General features: G+C 39.3%; 2 protein-coding genes across 3 annotated transcripts in view; one reads left to right on the forward strand and one right to left on the reverse strand.

The window, feature by feature from the left end:
- Positions 1 to 19,091, forward strand: part of LOC122561669 (spindle assembly abnormal protein 6 homolog) — an 89,293-nt gene that overhangs the window by 32,505 nt on the left and 37,697 nt on the right. Inside the window, exons 2-6 of one of the 2 annotated variants that reach the window (XM_043713652.1) lie at positions 3,265 to 3,325; positions 9,186 to 9,265; positions 13,070 to 13,174; positions 14,535 to 14,706; positions 15,787 to 15,864. In XM_043713652.1, coding sequence (XP_043569587.1) covers positions 3,265 to 3,325; positions 9,186 to 9,265; positions 13,070 to 13,174; positions 14,535 to 14,706; positions 15,787 to 15,864 — 496 coding nt within the window. Of the gene's footprint in view, positions 1 to 3,264; positions 3,326 to 9,185; positions 9,266 to 12,450; positions 12,531 to 12,586; positions 12,626 to 13,069; positions 13,175 to 14,534; positions 14,707 to 15,786; positions 15,865 to 19,091 lie in introns of those variants that run through there. The other variant, XM_043713661.1, reaches the window with a different exon arrangement.
- The window catches only part of mfsd14ba (major facilitator superfamily domain containing 14Ba), a 166,297-nt gene continuing 150,100 nt past the window's right edge, over positions 2,895 to 19,091 (reverse strand). Inside the window, exon 11 of the mRNA XM_043713684.1 lies at positions 2,895 to 2,920. Coding sequence (XP_043569619.1) covers positions 2,910 to 2,920 — 11 coding nt within the window. The 3' untranslated portion in view covers positions 2,895 to 2,909. The remainder of the gene's footprint in view (positions 2,921 to 19,091) is intronic.

The following is a 19,091-nucleotide window of genomic DNA, read 5'->3' on the forward strand; positions in this document are numbered from 1 at the left end:
ATCCCTGGAATGGCAGGTCTAACATACGAGGAAGGGCTGAGGATCCTGGGATTGTATTCATTGGAGTTTAGAAGGTTAAGGGGAGATCTAATAGAAACTTACAAGATAATACATGGCTTGGAAAGGGTGGACGCTAAGAAATTGTTTCCGTTAGGCGAGGAGACTAGGACCCGTGGACACAGCCTTAGAATTAGAGGCGGTAAATTCTGAACAGAAATGCGGAGACATTTCTTCAGCCAGAGAGTGGTGGGCCTGTGGAATTCATTGCCGCAGTGTGCAGTGGAGGCATGAGATTTGCGAGGCAAGTGTTTTTTTTAACACGAGGGTGGTAAGTTCCTGAGACTTGCTGCCAGGGGATGTGGTAGAGGAAATACAATAGAAATGTTTTAAGAGTCATTTGGATAAATACATGAATGGGCATGGACCATGTTCAGGCTCATGCATTTGATTTAGAGTGGCATCATGATCTGCAAAGACATGGGCCTGTGCTGTACTGTACTGTCCTATGTTCTGTTGAATCTTGATGCATGTGTTCTGTCTGTTACATATTGCTTCTGTTGTTTAACATGAAGGTAGTCCTGTATTGTAACTTAAGATTGAAACCTCATTTTTATGATTTGGAGATGCCGGTGTTGGATTGGGTGTACAAAGTTAAGAATCACACAGCACCAGGTTATAGTCCGACAGTTTTATTCAGAAGCACTAGCTTGCGGAGCGCTGCTCCTTCATCAGGTGATTGTGGAGTATAAGATCGTAAGACACAAAATTTATAGCAAAAGTTTACAGTGTGGTGTAACTGAAATTAAAAACTGAAAAAGACCTAGATTGTTTATTAAATCTCTCATCTTTCAGAATGACCATGTTGGTTTCAGTTCGTTCAGATGTAAATGGCAGAATGTTTTTTTCAAGTTACATTTTCAAGTGAACTTTAACAATTGGTGTCATGTTAGCCCAGATAATGCATTGAAGGTGTGAGCTGCCCTGTGTGAGACTGTCTATGCCACAATGGTCAGATTGATTCTAATCTAAAAAATGGATTTACAGAATTAGATTGGATTACATTAGATTAGATTGATTAGATTGGATTACAGTGTGGAAACAGGCCCTTCGGCCCAACAAGTCCACACCGACCCGCCGAAGCGCAACCCACCCATACCCCTACATTTACCCCTTACCTAACACTACGGGCAATTTAGTATGGCCAATTCACCTGACCCTGCACATCTTTGGACTGTGGGAGGAAACCGGAGCACCCGGAGGAAACCCACGCAGACACTGGGAGAACGTGCAAACTCCACACAGTCAGTCGCCTGAGGCGGGAATTGAACCCAGGTCTCTGGCGCTGTGAGGCAGCAGTGCTAACCACTGTGCCACCGTGCCGCCCAATCTTACATGGATTCATGCAGTTTTTGAGCAAAATAAAATGTAATTCTGCAAGTACAAATTTAGATTAGAATCAGTCTGACCGTTGTGGCACAGGCAGTCTCACACAGGGCAGCTCACACCTTCAATGCATTATCTGGGCCAACCTGACACCAATTGTTAAAGTTCACTTGTAAATGTAACTTTTAAAAAAATTCTGCCTTTTACATATGAAAGAACTGAAACCAACATGTTCAACAATCCAGGTCTTTCAATATATAATTTCAGTTACATCACACTGTAAATGTTTGCTATAAATTCTGTGTCTCACGATCTTATTCTCCACAATCACCTAATGAAGGAGCAGCACTCTGAAAGCTAGTATTTCTGAATAAACCTGTTGGACTATAACCTGGTGTTATGTGATTTTTAACTTTATACATATCATTTTTAGGTAGCCTGATAAGGTTTTTGTGCTGAACACGAATTACTATCTTGTAAAGAATAAAAAGTTTTATCTAGAGGTAAACATCTTTGAACTGTTGACATGTGACTCTACTAGTTAAAACTCTAAACCAGATATAAACTCCCCCTACACACAAATGCAGACAGACATAAAAGTAAAAAAAAAGAGTAATTGGTGTTCACTGTAGAGGGATGAACTGGGAAGGTAGTTGAATGGCCCCTCCCCACAAAGTTCACTGAGATGGTCCTTTTGGCTTGCCAGGACTGGCTGCTCTATAGGTGCTTCCACTTGCTTGCAGGAGATGCTCAGCAATTGGTTCACAACTTAAATTGTCTGACTTTATTAGTTAAAGCAGCAGCCTCTAGCAACTGGTGAGAGAAAAATAAACTAACTTTTTCCAGGCTTTATGCATTTTCTATTTCAGAAAAACTCCACTTTTGAGATCTGAAGGCTTCTGGCTGACCATTCATACCCACAACCTGTTCAGCTACCTGGAAATAAATCATAAAGTTGTTGGCAGGCAGAAGGCCTTTGTCATCTACAGCTGGTCACCATTCCATAGATCAATCAATTGTTTGCTGAATGAATCTCACTTTGTACACACTCGCTGGTGCCAGTTCACCTGCAATTAATATTTCTCCAGTGTTTGAACAAACAACAGTGTGAACACCACTTGCAATGGGTAGCTTTTAAAAAGAACTCGGTTTAACAGAACTCAGTTTTCTCATTTCAGTCTACACCTCTCACAGTCAAAAATACAGAATTATAACAAGACGTGGACTTTATAGTAGCATTACCAAGCCACCCAGTGATAGATATTGAAGTCGTCCACCCCCTGTACATCCTAAGTGCTTTTTCCAATTGATATTCTACATGAAGGACACATGATTTATCAACTGATGAAATAGTGGAAGGTTTCCTTGCCCGTGTTTGACCTGATGCCCGAGAGGATTCGTGGGGTTGAGTCAATACCTACCACTTCCAGGGCAACTCCTTTTAGACTGCAATTACCATGTGCTGCCCCTGCATTTTGATGGGTGTCTTACCAGTGGGATAGACCAAGGAGTGGTGATGGTGATTCTCAGATGTTGCCTGTAAGATATGATTTGTTGAGAATTAATTGCTTGATGAGTCTCAGTCAGCCCTCTCAATTTTGATACAAGTTTGCAATTGTTGGGAAGAAGGCATTGGTGATGTGGCTGTCTGTGTTGTCATTTATGATGCAAAGAATATCTTCAAATTTCAGTGATTGAATCTCCAGGATATTACACTGTTTGTCGGGGGTCCTAAATCAAATAGCACCCTCCAAAGAAAATAGAATATGCTTAAACCCTTGCTTACATCAAATCCATTTCAAATAATTTGAACAGTTTATTGCATCTGCGGAAAGCAACTTGTTTTACAGTTTGTACTAATCCATTAACTTATTGTTCCAGAAGGGAAAATGTTCGATTAACTGTGGGATGGCAAAGCTCTTCGAATTCAGTTCACAAAAAGGTACAGTAAATGATATTTTGTAGTTTGATCTCTACATAATGTAGTTAATATGTTCTTCACCAAAGCATCACAACGATAACTCACCTTTTGTATGTTAGCTGTTAAGGTAGAAAGTATCACATGGTGCTGTATTGAGGTTTGATCATACAAAAATGGATGCCACGTAAAAGAAAAACCTATTTAGAGTGGCGATCAAAAATTTGATCAAACATTTTTGAGGACAGCAAAGAGTGAAAGTGGAGTAGTTTAGGAAGTGATAGCTGGGTTGTGTACAGCTGAAAGCATCACAACTTTGTGATATTCTCCTTAGGACAATTGGGAAAGATGAAGCCAGAGGAACAGAGGTTGGCTGTTGTCATATAGGAAAAGATGATCGGCAGAGAGGGTGAGACCATGGATCAATTTGAAGCAGGGATATAGATTTTAGCAGGAATTTTAATAACATAAAGAAATGCAATGTCCTGTAAGGACAGGTTGGTAATACAGAATGGCTGTCATGACACTTCATTGGAGGTATGAAGCCACAACACCAACTAAAAGAGACAGGATCCAGAATGGTGCACTTCCTGGTATGAGGTCTGACATCCACATATTGCAATGATGGTGCAATGTAGCTGCAGTGTGTACTATATACTGGAGACATTGCAGCAATCCACCAAGTTTCCTTTTGAGATTCTCAAGTTCTTACACCAGCGAGAACAAAGACAGTTAGTTTCATAGAAGAATCATGACCCTCTAAGAAACAAGCTATTCTTATTTTAATTTTATCCCTTTGTCAGCAACAATGTTGTGAAATTGCCTATTAACATAATTGTAGAAATATTATCACAAGACTGCCACAATTCAAATCATTGTTGCCTTGAGATAACTGGTGAGGAGAAGAGAGGAAAATAAAACTTAAAAATAATTTGTATCAAACATTGATAAACTTTGGAAACTCAGGTCAGCTGCCATCTGTGAGAAAGAAACATGATTTATATTTCAGATCAATTACTTTTTATTAGAACTGTGTAATTAATAAATATAATAGATCTTAAGTGGATGAAAAAGAGCAAAATGGAAGGTCCATGATACAATGAGAGGGAAATAAACTGATGTGTGTTGGTGGGGCAGAATCAAAGGGATAAGAAACAAAAACAGAAGTTGCTGGTAAAGCTAAGCAGGTCTGGCAGCATCAGTGAAGAGAAATCAGAGTTAATGTTTCAGGTTGAGTGACCCATCCTCAGAACAGACCTGAAACCTTAACTCTGATTTTTTCTTCACAGATGCTACCAGACCTGCTAGGCTTTTCCAGCAACTTCTGTTTTTGCTTCTGATCTACAGCATCAGCAGTTCTTTTGGATAAAAAAACAAAAGAATTGTGAATGATAGAATTTAGAAAGGAAAAATGTCCCTATTATGTTTTGCTTTTGTATTCAAAAGATAAATTTTATTTATGTTGTCATGTGTTAGATGGCTGTGTTAAGTATAAATAACATTTTGTTGGTTTATGTAATTTTTGACATCCAAGGATGATGCTGTTTTTAAAACCTAAATATTTAGAATAAGTACAGTGAACCTGGAAACCAGCCACAGACATAGATAGCTAGAACGTTAGCTGGTGTGGCCCAAGATATTCTGCATATTCCTGCACCATATATTTATATATAACTGATAAGAAAATTGAGATTTGAGACAGATGTAAGGCTTCACCTGATGACTGAGAGCAATTTACTATTACATTCAGGGCTTAGTACCTCATGAGATTGTTTGTGGAAACAGAAATGTGCAAGCAGATAAATGCTGCAAAAGCATATTAACGTGATAGATTCTCAGGGGAACGTAGCACAAACAGCCAAGTTTCTGGTATTGAGACGAGCTCTAATGCAACGAGGGGTACATCGGCTTCCAGGAGATCCAGTTGTATTAGGGGATTCTGTAGTCAGAGGTACAGACAGACGTTTCTGTGGCCAGCAGAGAAAAAGCAGAATGGTGTGTTGTTTCCCTGGTGCCAGGATCAAGGATGCCTCAGAGAGGGTGCAGAATGTTCTCACCGGGGAGAGGGTCCAGCCGGAGGCCGTTGTCCACATTGGAACCAACGACATTGGAAGGGAAAAGGTTGAGACTCTGAAGGGAGATTACAGAGAGTTAGGCAGATATTTAAAAAGGAGGTCCTCAAGGGTAGTAATATCTGGATTACTCCCAGTGCTACGAGCTAGTGAGGGCAGGAATAGGAGGATAGAGCAGATGAATGCATGGCTGCGGAGCTGGTATATGGGAGAAGGATTCACATTTTTGGACCATTGGAATTTCTTATGGGAGAGAAGTGACCTGTACAAGAAGGGCGGTTTGCACCTAAATTGGAAGGGGACTAATATACTGGCAGGGAAATTTGCTAGGACTGTTTGGGAGGATTTAAACTAGTAAGGTGGGGGCGTGGGACCCGGGGAGATAGTGAGGAAAGAGATCGATCTGAGATGGGTACAGCTGAGAACAGAAGTGAGTCAAACAGTCAGGCCAGGCAGGGACAAGGTAGGACAAATAAACTGCATTTATTTGAGTGCACGGGGCCTAACGGGGAAGGCAGATGAACTCAGAACATAGTTAGGAACATTGGACTGGGATATCATAGCAATTACAGAAACATGGCTCAGGGATGCTCAGGACTGGCAGCTTAATGTTCCAGGATACAAATGCTACAGGAAGGATAGAAAGGGAGGCAAGAGAGGAGGGGGGGGGGGGGTGCAGTATTATAGACCCCCTAATAGTCACAGGGAAATTGAGAAACAAACTTGTAAGGAGATCTCAGCTATCTTTAAGAATAATAGAGTAGTTATGGTAAGGGATTTTAACTTTCCAAACATCGACTGGGACTGCCATAGTTTTAAAGGTTTAGATGGAGAGGAATTTGTTAAGCGTGTACAAGACAATTTTCTGAGTCAGTATGTGGATATTCCTATTAGGAGAAGGTGCAAAACTTGACCTACTCTTGGGAAATAAGGCAGGGCAGGTGACTGAGGTGTCAGTGGGGGAGCACTTTGGGGCCAGCGACCATAATTCTATTAGTTTTAAAATAGTGATGGAGAAGGATAGACCAGATCTAAAAGTTGAAGTTCTAAATTGGAGAAAGCCAATTTTGGCGGTATTAGGCAAGAATTTTCAAAAGCTGATTGGGGGCAGATGTTCGCAAGTAAAAGGACGGCTGGAAAATGGGAAGCCTTCAGAAATGAGGTAACGAGAGCCCAGAGAAAGTATATTCCTGTTATGGTGAAAGGAAAGGCTGGTAGGTATAGGGAATGCTGGATAACTAAAGAAATTGAGGGTTTGTTTCAGAAAAAGCAGGAAGCATATGTCAGGTATAGAAAGGATAGATTGAGTGAATCCTTAGAAGAGTATAAAGGCAGCAGGAGTATACTTAAGAGGGAAATCAGGAGGGGAAAAAGGGGACATGAAATAGCTTTGGCAAATAGAATTAAGGAGAATCCAAAGAGTTTTTACAAATATATTAAGGACAAAAGGGTAACTAGGGAGAGAATTGGACCCCTCAAAGATCAGCAAGACAGCCTTCGTGTGGAGCCACAGATAATGGGGGAGATACTAAACGAATATTTTGCATCGGTATTTACTGTGGAAAAGGATATGGAAGATATAAACTGCAGGGAAATAGATGGTGAGATCTTGCAAAATGTCCAGATTACAGAGGAGGAAGTGCTGGATATCTTGAAACGGTTAAAAGTGGATAAATCCCCAGGACCTGATCAGGTGTACCTGAGAACTCTGTTGGAAGCTCGAGAAGTGATTGCTGGGCCTCTTGCTGAGATATTTGTATCATTGAGGTGAGGTGCCGGAAGACTGGAGTTTGGCAAACATGGTGCCACTGCTTAAGAAGAGCAGTAAAGACAAGCCAGGGAACTATTGAGCTGGTGGGCAAGTTGTTGAAGGGAATCCTGAGGGACAGGATGTACATATATTTGGAAAGAAATATATTCCTGATGGAGGGCTTTTGCCCGAAACATCGATTTTACTGCCTCTCAGATGCTGCCTGAACTGCTGTGCTCCTCCAGCACCTCTAATCCAGAATCTGGTTTCCAGCATCTGCTGTCATTGTTTTTACCTATATATTTGGAAAGGCAAGGACTGATTTGGGATAGTCAACATGGCTTTGTGCGTGGGAAATCATGTCTCACAAACTTGATTGAGTTTTTTGAAGAAGTAACAAAGAGGATTGATGAGGGCAGAGCAGTAGATGTGAACTGTATGGACTTCAGTAAGGCTTTCGACAAGATTCCCCATGGGAGACTGATTAGCAAGGTTAGATCTCTTGGAATACAGGGAGAATGAGCCATTTGAATATAGAACTGGCCAGAAGGTAGAAGACAGAGGGTGGTGGTGGAGGGTTGTTTTTCAGACTGGAGGCCTGTGACCAGTGGAGTGCCACAAGGGTTTGTGCTGGGCCCTCTACGTTTTGTCATTTACATAAATGATTTGGATGCGAGCATAAGAGGTACAGTTAGTAAGTTTGCAGATGATACCAAAATTGGAGGTGTGCTGGACAGCAAAGAGGGTTACCTCAGATTACAACAGGATCTTGACCAGACGGGCCAGTGGGCTGAGAAGTGGCAGATGGCGTTTAATTCAGATAAATGCGATGTGCTGCATTTTGGGAAAGCAAATCTTAGCAGGACTTATACACTTAATGGTAAGTTCCTAGGGAGTGTTGTTGAACAGAGACCTTGGAGTGCAGATTCATAGCTCTTTGAAAGTGGAGTCGCAGGTAGATAGGATAGTGAAGAAGGCATTTGGTATGCTTTCCTTTATTGGTCAGAGTATTGAGTACAGGAGTTGGGAGGTCATATTGCGGCTGTACAGGACATTGGTTAGGCCATTGTTGGAATATTGCGTGCAATTCTGGTCTCCTTCCTGTCGGAAAGATGTTGTGAAACTTGAAAGGGTTCAGAAAAGATTTACAAGGATGTTGCTAGGGTTGGAGGATCTGAGCTACAGAGAGAGGCTGAGCAGGCTGGGGCTGTTTTCCCTGGATCGTCGTAGGCTGAAGGGTGGCCTTATAGAGGTTTACAAAATTATGAGGGCATGGATAGGATAAATAGACAAAATCTTTTCCCTGGGGTCAGGGAGTCCAGAACTAGAGGGCATAGGTTTAGGGTGAGAGGGGAAAGATATAAAAGAGACCTAAGACACAACTTTTTCATGTAGAGGGTGGTACGTGTATGGAATGAGCTGCCAGAGGATGTGGTGGAGGCTGGTACAATTGCAACATTTAAGTGGTATTTGAATGGGTATATGAATAGGAAGGGTTTGAAGGGATATGGGCCGGGTGCTGGCAGGTGGGACTAGATTGGGCTGGGATATCTGGTCGGTATGGATGGGTTGGCCCGAAGGGTCTGTTTCCATGCTGTACATTTCTATGACTCTATAATTGAAGGTATATGGTCAGTTATGTGAAATCAGTGTTGTATTGTCAGTCATCCAACAGATGTATTCCAACTGACCAGCATGATAGAAATTATTATAAAAAGTGTGCCTGTGTTTGGTCCAAACTTCAGCTGAGGAGTTTTGGCATTTTTGATTAAGCCACAATTTATGTAATATTGTATTGTCGTTACATTTGCTTCATAGATATAGAAGCATATTTGCACTCTATTACATTCACCATTTGAATGCAGATTTTTATTACATCTAATTGAAAAGTATGAACAGTATGTTAAAAAAAACCAACATTCCCTCATTGCACAGGATATTACAGGTTCAGAAGTGTTTATTTTTGTCTGTACTTCACTGATGAATTTTAATTAGCAAGTATTGGCACTCAAAATCAATTCCAATTTGTTCTTGCTATAAGAATTTCTATGCTTTGTCTTAGGAATTAACTATCCGGTTGACTGATGACACAAATCCTTTTTTCTTGTATAACCTTACAATTGGTGAAGAAGATTTTCAAGGGTAAGTTATGAATCTTGTAAGTAAAATTCAGTAGAACAAATGTAAATTTGTTCCTTTTTCATCATGAGCACAAAATTCATCACATTTCTATCCCTGTTTTGCAGTAACATAAAGATAGTAATTTGTTCCTTCTCCACCCTATCCTAGCGTGGATACCGGCAGACCCAGCAGACATTCTTCAGTACTCTGTTTTTACTTCAGATCTTTACCATCTGCAATATTTTGTTTTTGTGTAAATTAGCTAAGTTAGTTTTGTTTTTGAATCTTGTGGGTTTGTGATGATATAATTAGAAATAGAATCTAAGACTGCTTTTTGCTAGCTATGTTAATTTCAACTACTGGACCCAAAGTTTCAACTTTGATCTCCAGCATCTGCAGACCTCACTTTCTCCTCGATGATATAATTAGAAATAGAATCTAAGACTGCTTTTTGCTAGCTATGTTAATTTCAACTACTGGACCCAAAATGTTAACTCTGCTTTCTCTCCACAGATGCTGCCAGACCTGCTGAGTTTTTTCCAGCAATTTCTGTTTTTGTTGTTTACAACCAATACATCCCCATTCTGAAAGCTCACAGGAAACGATTGAAAAAGATGTACATATCAGTTGAATGAATACATCAAAATCTGATAATCTCATAACTAAAAGTTGTTTAACATTCACCTTGGAAATTTAATTACTTATTGATTCTTGGTATTACAAGCAAAATGTTACAGATAAAAAGGAGTGATACTAGTTGTTCAGTGGTTATCTCTGTTGCATTCTCCATCGGGATTAATAGCTAAACAGACAAGGCAAATGCAAGGAATTAGCATCATTTCAAGGATGAATGTAAAATAATTTTTACTGTTTGTCCCCTGTGCTCAGTAGTTTTGAAGAAGTTCTTTAACTTATTTACAACTCAAATAATTCACTATAAACCTTGCTATTGCAGTTTGAATTCTTGTTCCAAGTTCTTTTCAGGAAAATGTTGCAAGTTTATGAGATAGAACAAGGAATAATTTAAAATGCTGTGATTCATTTTTAATTCCTAGCGACTATTTATTTGATTTGTGAAGTCAGATTCACGCATGCATTCAATTTTTTAATTCAGTCAGTTGTGATAATTGCTTTTCAGTTGAGATTTTACCAACTTGCCAAACTTTAGGTTATTTAATAAGTTATTGCTAAATAAATTTAAGGGTGATTTGAAAGCAGTGTTTATTTTGTTTTATAACTTTCAGATTGGCTTCTTCAACTAGATGACTTCTGTGCTGGAGATTCCTGCATGGGCCTCATGTAATGAACTGGTCCAGGAATTCTCGAATCCAGCAGCAAAGAAACTTTTCATTGAGTGCTGTATTCTACTATAGTTTAAATGTCTAGCATTTGACAGCTCATGTGAAATAGTGAGCTTGTAAGGTTACAAAGGGGTAACCATGTCAGGTGATGAGATGAATAAGGTGCTAGGTAAATGGGTATAGGTAGAATGAAAGTTGGCATGAGGATTGTCAGGATGGGTTGTGTTGTGGGGTAGTGTTGGATATGCTGGAGGTGGGGTCATGACATTTTGGGATGGGTGTCATAAAAAGGTTATTGAACCAGCCAGGCTGGTCAGTGCTGAATTCAAGGTGAAGTTATAATAGGGGTTCTTAACCCTCTAATTGTTCCTGGTTAACTATTAAGCTCGATTGGGTCAGAATCCTCAAGTTCCAACTTTAAGGAAGATTTTTTTCTGAGGGTTCCAAATATAGGGAATTGCCTGTCAGGAATTCAATTTATTGGCTCATTTCAGTGAAGCCAGCTGCAGATAGATTTCACATGATCTTAATGTGCAACTCCAGTATACTCCATTCCAATAATTATCTGGGCCAATAAGATAAGACCTGATTTGTGGCCAGTGGTGAACGATACTTACTGTTCGCTACACCAACAGTTAACTAAATCTTTGACAGGTATCATATAGACATGCTCTCAGTGTGAGCCTGATCCAGGGTATGCTGTCCACGGGGGATCTGTAGCATCTTTGAGCAGGGTAAGCCCCAGTAAAGCTCTTCAACCATTTGGATTGGAGCAATATGAATACTCTAAAGAAGGACTTGCAAATTAGCTTTAAATCATGTGCATAAAGACATGATGGGGAAAATAAGCTAAAACTAAGCTAGAGAGATAAAATAAAACACTTTTAATTAAATCACCAATGCTAAGTTATGAAGGTAGGAGTTTCTATTTTTATTAAATTAGATTATCAGATCCAGATTTTTTTTATTATTTCAATCAGTAGTTCAGACTGATAAGCTATTAAAAATTTGTTCACATTTGCATCAGATTTAACATTTCCTGGCATGTTCACTAAATAGATACTGCAGTTTCACCTCTTGGTGTTAATCAAGCCTGTTGGTGAGGTTTTATTTGAACAAAGTCAGTGGAGGAGCTTGATTACTTAAGAAAGTGGGTTAACTATACAGGTATGAAATCTGGACGTTATTGCTCAGAATAATGGTGACTGCTGGTTGTCTCACCTTAATTCCCAAAACAAAATCTGGGTTATTGGGTGCATTATGATAGCAATTTTATTGTCTTTAGTTCTCTTGAGCGTATATCCTTATGTGAAAATTAAGTTAATGATACTTAAAGGCTCATAGTTCATTTTGTTAGGGACTGTGGAAATAAGGATTCTGAGTATTCTGCGATGTTTGTTAAGCTCAATATTTAACTACCTCAGCATTATATTTTGAAGTAGTCTGTGTATTGACAATATTTACTGTCTATTAATCTTATGCATATATTCTCTTAAACTTAAATTATGAATCCATCCTGAAAACTTGTTTTTATTTCATCCATGTGTCATTATTAAATCAATACTGCGCTCTTTACAACCTGGTAGTAGAAGTGTGAAGCCTTTAAACAGTGTGTTGTTTAAGCTTCTGTTTGAGGTGAGCAGGAGTGTTGATAGCAAACCTTATTTCTTTAAAATTAAAATGAATTGCGACATCCCTATCCATTTGAAGGCCTTTCATATTACTCCCTGGAAATAATGGAATGGAATTATCAATAGTTTGCAATCTTAGTAAATAATGAGAAAAAAATGAGTAACCACGTTCCTATTTGGCACGTTTTATAGTTTTGATTCTGATTATTTCTATCTTTCATGTGGATACATCTGAGAATGGAAGCAGTAACCTTTCTTTTCTGTTTCTTCTTGACAACTTCGAGAGAGGATGATAATTATTGGAAAGAAAGAAAAAATAGTTTTGGCATTACAGTTCAAACCAGTGATATGGGTATGCTGTGGTGATATGGGTATACCCATATCACCATATGGGTATATGGTGATATGGGTATCTTGCAAAATATTGCAATAGTGGCATGGAACCTTGGGTAGGTTGCACTTACGGTGTTCCGTTCTGGCTTCCAAATTGCAAAATGATTTATAGTTATATTGGCTAAGGTACAAAAAGTGATTTGCAGAGATGATATCAGAACTGAGAAATTATAACTATCAGGAAATAATGAAGGAAACAGGACTTTTTTCCTTCGGAAGGGAGAAGGCTGAGAAATAATCACTTAGAGCTTCTTAGAACGATGACAGAGTTGGATAGGGTGAATTCTTTACTCATTGGTCAGATTATAGAACTTGGAGTAGTTGAAGCACACAGCATAGGTATATTGAAGAGATTAGCTATGTAAACACTTGATGGTGAAAGGAATAGAATGCTTTGCTGATATGGAACATCAGGACCTATTCCTGTTTAACGAGATGACCTGTCTTAGTACTGGGAATATTGTATGATGTAAAATTAAGTTAACTATTTGATTTTACAGTTTAAAGATTCAGCAAGGACTGCTGGTAGAATTTTCTGCTTTTCCACACCGATTCATAGAGCTTCTGGACCAATGTATCCAGGAACAAAGCAAAGAGGTGCCAAGGTGGGTTTGATATATCATCTAATTGAACAGAAGTATGAATTTCTCTTGATTCGCTTCTAGGAATGATTACCTCCATCCTTTACATTTTTATGAGTCTTGAATTCTGTGACCTTGAATTATCAAAAAATTAAGAGGGGTTTCCTAGTGTACTAAATAACTGCAATATTTCTGCTGTGACCCATAATCATGAGCAGGATCTACAGATTCATCCTGTTGTTTCTAGCTGAGACGCTTTAATTTCAGTTTCAATTTATGATCAGATTGTTGCTCATTTATTCAATTTTTATGTAATCAGTACTTTGCTTTTAAAAGTCACAAGCTTGTGTTCAAAACCCTATATCTCTATCATCTTCTGCAGCCCCACAACTCTCTGAGATATCTGTGCTTCTCTATTCTATTATCTGAAGCAGCTGCTGTTTAAGTTTCTCTACAGTTGGTAGTGGTGCTTTCACTCGCCTAAGCCTGGAAACTTAGGAATTCTCCCAACCTTTCTACGTCACTTTTCTCCTTTGAGAGACTCCTTGAGATCTGCGTCTTTCATCAAGCTTTTTGGTACCTGACCCATTGGGTTGAGGGGATAGCGGGAGAAATATCAAGCTCTGTGCCAGTCATTTTCCAACCATTGACCAAGAGGTAACTGGTTACTGGAGTTTATATTTGGCTCCTAGCATAAGTGGTTCAAGCTTGCTTTCATCTTGTCCTGTCCTCAGTTACAATTAGAACATCTGTAACTAGAATATCCAGGGACATTTGAGAGTTGCATTATCCATAATTCAAATGATTCTTGACTGAGAATGACCGAAAAGGTAGCCTTAAGGAATCCATTGGCACTGCTTGATATTGAAGACATTGAAATAACTCTACTTTAGTAAAGTGTTAAACTGTGTAGTTGGTGGTTTTTAATGCTAGAAGTCCACATGAGCAGAAATGAGAGACAACATTATATGCGTCACCTTTCCAGCACGTTGCATATGTGAAATATGCTATAAAGCAGATTGCTAATTTGTAAATAGTACAGTAAACCAAAGTCCCATCTGCCTCTCAGGTAGTTGTAAAAAATTCCTTGGCAAAAGACCAGGCAAATTTTCCTGTTATCCTAGCCAATAATTATCACTCAGCCAATATGGATTATCTGGTCATTTATTCTAATATTGCTAGTGGAACCTATTGTGTGCAAAATAATGAAATGCAAAACAGTGTAGCAAACAATGAGTAGACATCTAAAGTACTTAATTGTCTGAAGTGTTGAGGGGTAGCTTGAGATTGTAAAAGATAGTTTGTAGCTGAAAGGTTATTTTTGTCCAATTGTATTTAAACAATTTCTGATTTTAAAATGCTTTACATTATTAATTTTCTGTAGATTTATGCTTCAGTTGGCAACCCAGCATCATCCATTGGACTGCATGCCTGCAAGTTTAGATATAGTAGAAACCAATCCATTCAAGCACCTCACCCACCTCTCCTTAAAGCTGCTTCCAGGAAATGACAATGATATTAAGAAATATTTGGCTATCTGCTTGCAAAATGTGAAGGTTTGTTTCTAATCCTATTTCCAGTGTATATTAAGCATGTTCTTAAGTTTATTCTGATTGATTATTCCAATAATGAAACATTCTTTAAAAAGTTGTCTTATAATAATCTGATACTAATCCATTAATTTATATAATCTTTTCTCAAGGTATGATTTTGGACAAAAGCTGCAAATGCTTTCTTTCCTTATAGGCAAAACTTTAATTCTCCTTTTAGTCATCTTGTTGAAAAATTCTATATCAATATAGTCTAATTTATGAAAAACTAGATAAATACTGACAGCTCAGTATCATTAAATTACTAACCGAGGCCAAAGCAGAGAGTAATAAAGTATGTTAGGCCAACCTCAGTAACACTTTTGTATGATACTGGAAGCAAAGCAAAACAGAATTTAGTTGCTTCTTGGATGAGAGATCACCTGGTGATGGTAGGCACATTAGGTTTTGGACACTTTCAGTGTGCTCCATGTCTAGTCTTTTTTTTCTTGGAAGATTGTACTTTGGGTAAGGGATGACTGCTGAATAAAAAAATGCTGTAAAATTTCAACATTTCTAACCTGTTTTTCTGCCGTTTATGTTCATGATTTTGATTGGCATCATTGTGGCCTCTTTGTCTCCCCCCCCATCTATATATGTATACCTGAGTTATCTCATTTACTGAATTTGCAATGAGGTTATTGCAGAGAAACATGTTCAATTAGTCCTCCATTTGTTGATAACTGTTCATTGATCCACTAAAATATTATTGCAGATATCAAATTGAATTATTTCTAGAACCATACTATTTCTGATCAAATTCAGCAATTGTGAATGATCTCTGACTAAAATAATAAAACTATATAACAGGAATGAAAAGAATCCATCTGGGGAGAAAAAGATGTGAGTACAATGTTGCTTAATTCAAGTGTCAATTTCACTTTTATGATATATTGCTTAACACAAAAAAATAATGTACCACTTAAAAGTATATTTCAGTTTTACTTTGTACTATGTTATGTATAATGCTAACTACTAAGTTGATGGATTTAAGAAACCTTTGAATAGGCTAACTATAACTTTGAAATTTGTTATTTTCTTTTTCAGATAGAAAATAGTTCTCTGCAAGAAAGGTTGCACAGAACAGAAGAAGATCTAACAAAAAGATTAAGTATCACTCAACAGGTTTGTAGATTAAAGCCTTGATTTTCAGCAGTATAATAGTAGTATGAACTGAAGTACTAGTGCGCATTGCTATATATCAAGTATGAAGATTTGTTGACTTAATCTTGACCTAAGCTGTTGTAAGTTTTTTTTTAAAATGTCCGACAAGACGATGAGAATTTGCTGGCCTCTACAAGGCATGAACATAGCAAGAAGGGTTGGATAGAAATGCTAAAATTGAGAAGAGCTGTACCAACAATGAGGCCAACTTTAAACTATCCTCCTGCCACCACAATAATATGGGGAGCAAAGTAAAAATCCAGCAGCTCTATGAAGCCCCACTTTTTCTAGCTTATAAACATTTTCTGACAATGAATGAGCCTCCAGCTGAATGCGGACAACTTCTTGGTGATGTCCCAGAGGGGGAGGTTTCTTTTTTTCAAACATGGAGGCCAGGCACGGGGAATGGCCCTACCAATTATACTGGAACGTCTCCATTTATATAATTTTAATGTTAATATAAGAATTTCTTCAGCCTATCTAGTGTAGGTTGAAGGGTTCAAGCTTTGCTCAGCACTGGCCGCTGTTGCTGATACTGCCAGTCCTCGTATTGGGGAACAGCCAAACCGAACAGGAAAGAAACCCAACTGACACCTTGTTCTTCAGCTGTGAAATCAAAGGGAGGGAATGCTGCTTGCTGGGTGTGTTGCATTTTTGGCCACTATCAGGATTCTGATTTTTTTGGGAAATTTCTTTTGATGTCTTTAGCAATGCAGTGTTTCTGATCCTTATGTTGATGAACGAAAGGAAATTGGACTAAAGGGTATATAAATGCACAGTGAGGTGACAATAAAAATATGGAGTAAGCAAACAACTCCTCCATGGCTGAAACTTCACATGTGCGTTGACTTTCAAACTGCTGACCATCCCATTCTCGCCATTCTTTCTTCTCAAGATCCATCTCCGTGTCAGCACACTTATTGGTTCCTTCATATTTGTCAATATATATCCAAAGGTAGAACATAGAAAAGTACAGCACAGAACAGGCCCTTCAGCCCATGATGTTGTGCCGAGGATTATTCCTAATCTAAAATAAAATAGTGGGCATCACGGTGGCACAGTGGTTAGCACTGCTGCCTCACAGTACTAGAGATCTGGGTTCAATTCCCGTCTCAGGCGACTGACTGTGTGGAGTTTGCACATTTCCTCCGGGTACTCCAGTTTCCTCCCACAGTCCAAAAATGTGCAGGTTAGGTGAATTGGCCATGATAAATTGCCTGTAGTGTTAGCTGAAGGGGTAATGTAGGGGAATGGGTCTGGGTCGGTTGCGCTTCGGCGGATCGGTGTGGACTTGTTGGGCCGAAGGGCCTGTTTCCACACTCTAAGTAATCTAATCTAAAAGTAATCTAATTCTAACCTAACTTACGCACCCCTCAATTCACTGCTGTCCATGTACATGTCCAGCCATCATTTAAATGTCCCTAATGACTCTGCTTCCACCACCACTGCTGGCAATGCATTCCATGCATTCACAACTCTCTATGTAAAGAACCTATCTCTGACGTCTCCTCTACACCTTCCTCCTAACACTTTAAAACTATGACCCTTTGTGCCAGTCAGTCCAGCCCTGGGGAAAAGTCTCTGGCTATCAACTCTACCCATGCCTCTCATTACCTTGTATACCTCGATCAGGTCACCTCTCTTCCTCCTTCTCTCCAGAGAGAAAAGTCTAAGTTCAGTCAACCTCTCTTCATAAGACAAGCCTTCCAGTCCAGGCAGCATCCTGGTAAACCTTCTTTGCACCTTGGTAAACCTTCTTTGCACCCTGTCCAAAGCATTCATATCTTTCCTATAATAAGGCGATCAGAACTGGATACAATATTCCAAGTGTGATCTCATCAGGGTTTTGTAGAGCTGTAGCAAAACCTCGCAGCTCTTAAACTCGATCCCCTTCTTAATGAAAGCCAAAATGCCATATGCTTGCTTAATAACCCTGTTGTCCACTTGGGTGGCAACTTTGAGGGATCTATGCACTTGAACACCAAGATCCCACTGTTCCTGCACACTGCCAAGAATCCTGTCTTTAATCCTATATTCAGTATTCAAGTTCAACCTTCCAAACTGCATCACTTCTTATTTATCCAGATTGATTGCCATCTGCCATTTGTCAGCCCATCTTTGCATCCTGTCTATGTCGCGTTGCAGTCTGCAATAGCCCTCAATACTATCAATGGTATCTCCAACTTTTGTGTCATCGGCGTATGTACTAACGCACCCCTCAACCTACTCATCCAGGTCATTTATAAAAACTACAAAGAACAGAGCCCTGCAGGACACCACTCACCACTGACCTCCAGGCAGAATACTTTCCACCTACGACCACACTCTGCCTCCTGTTAACCAACCAATTCTGAATCCAGGCAGCCAGGTTCCTCTGTATCCCATACCTCCTGACTTTATGAATGAGCCTACCATGGGGAACCTTATCAAATGCCTTGTTGAAGTCCATGTACACCACATCCACTGCTCGATCTTCATCGACCTGTCTCATCACCTCCTCAAAGAACGCAGTAAGATTTGTGAGGCATGACCTGCCCCTCACAAAGCCATGATGACTGCCTTTAATCATGCTATGCTTTTCCAAATAGTCATAAATTCTATCTCTCGGAATTCTTCCCAAAACAGACTGAATGGTCTGTAATTGCCAGGGATTTCCCTAATCCCCTTCTTGAAAAGAGGAACAACATTCACCACCCTCCAATCCTCCAGTATGACTCCCATGGCAAGTGAGGAAGTAAAGATCTGCACCAGTGGCTTAGCAACCTCCTTTCTCACTTCCCGGTGCAACCTAGGAAAAATCTGGTCTGGCCAGATGTTTACCAAAATTTCCAGCGCATCAACTTCATCAATCTTAATCTGTTCAAGCCTATTTCCCAGCTCTTCAAAGTTCTCATTCACACAAGGTCCCTTTCCTTAGAGAAAACCAAAGCAAAAAACTCATTTAGGGTTTCCTATGTGTTTGGATTAACCATAATAAATATGGAGCAAATGGAATATGGGCTAGGTCTGGCTCTTCAATAGACAATAGGTGCAGGAGTAAATCATTCTGCCCTTCGAGCCAGCACCACCATTCATTATGATCATGGCTGATCATCCTCAATCAGTATCCTGTTCCTGCCTTATCCCCATAACCCTTGATTCCACTATCCTTAAGAGCTCTATCCAACTCTTTCTTGAAAGTATCCAGA

Source organism: Chiloscyllium plagiosum, chromosome 2, assembly GCF_004010195.1.
Source record: "Chiloscyllium plagiosum isolate BGI_BamShark_2017 chromosome 2, ASM401019v2, whole genome shotgun sequence".
Taxonomy (NCBI): Eukaryota; Metazoa; Chordata; class Chondrichthyes; order Orectolobiformes; family Hemiscylliidae; genus Chiloscyllium; species Chiloscyllium plagiosum.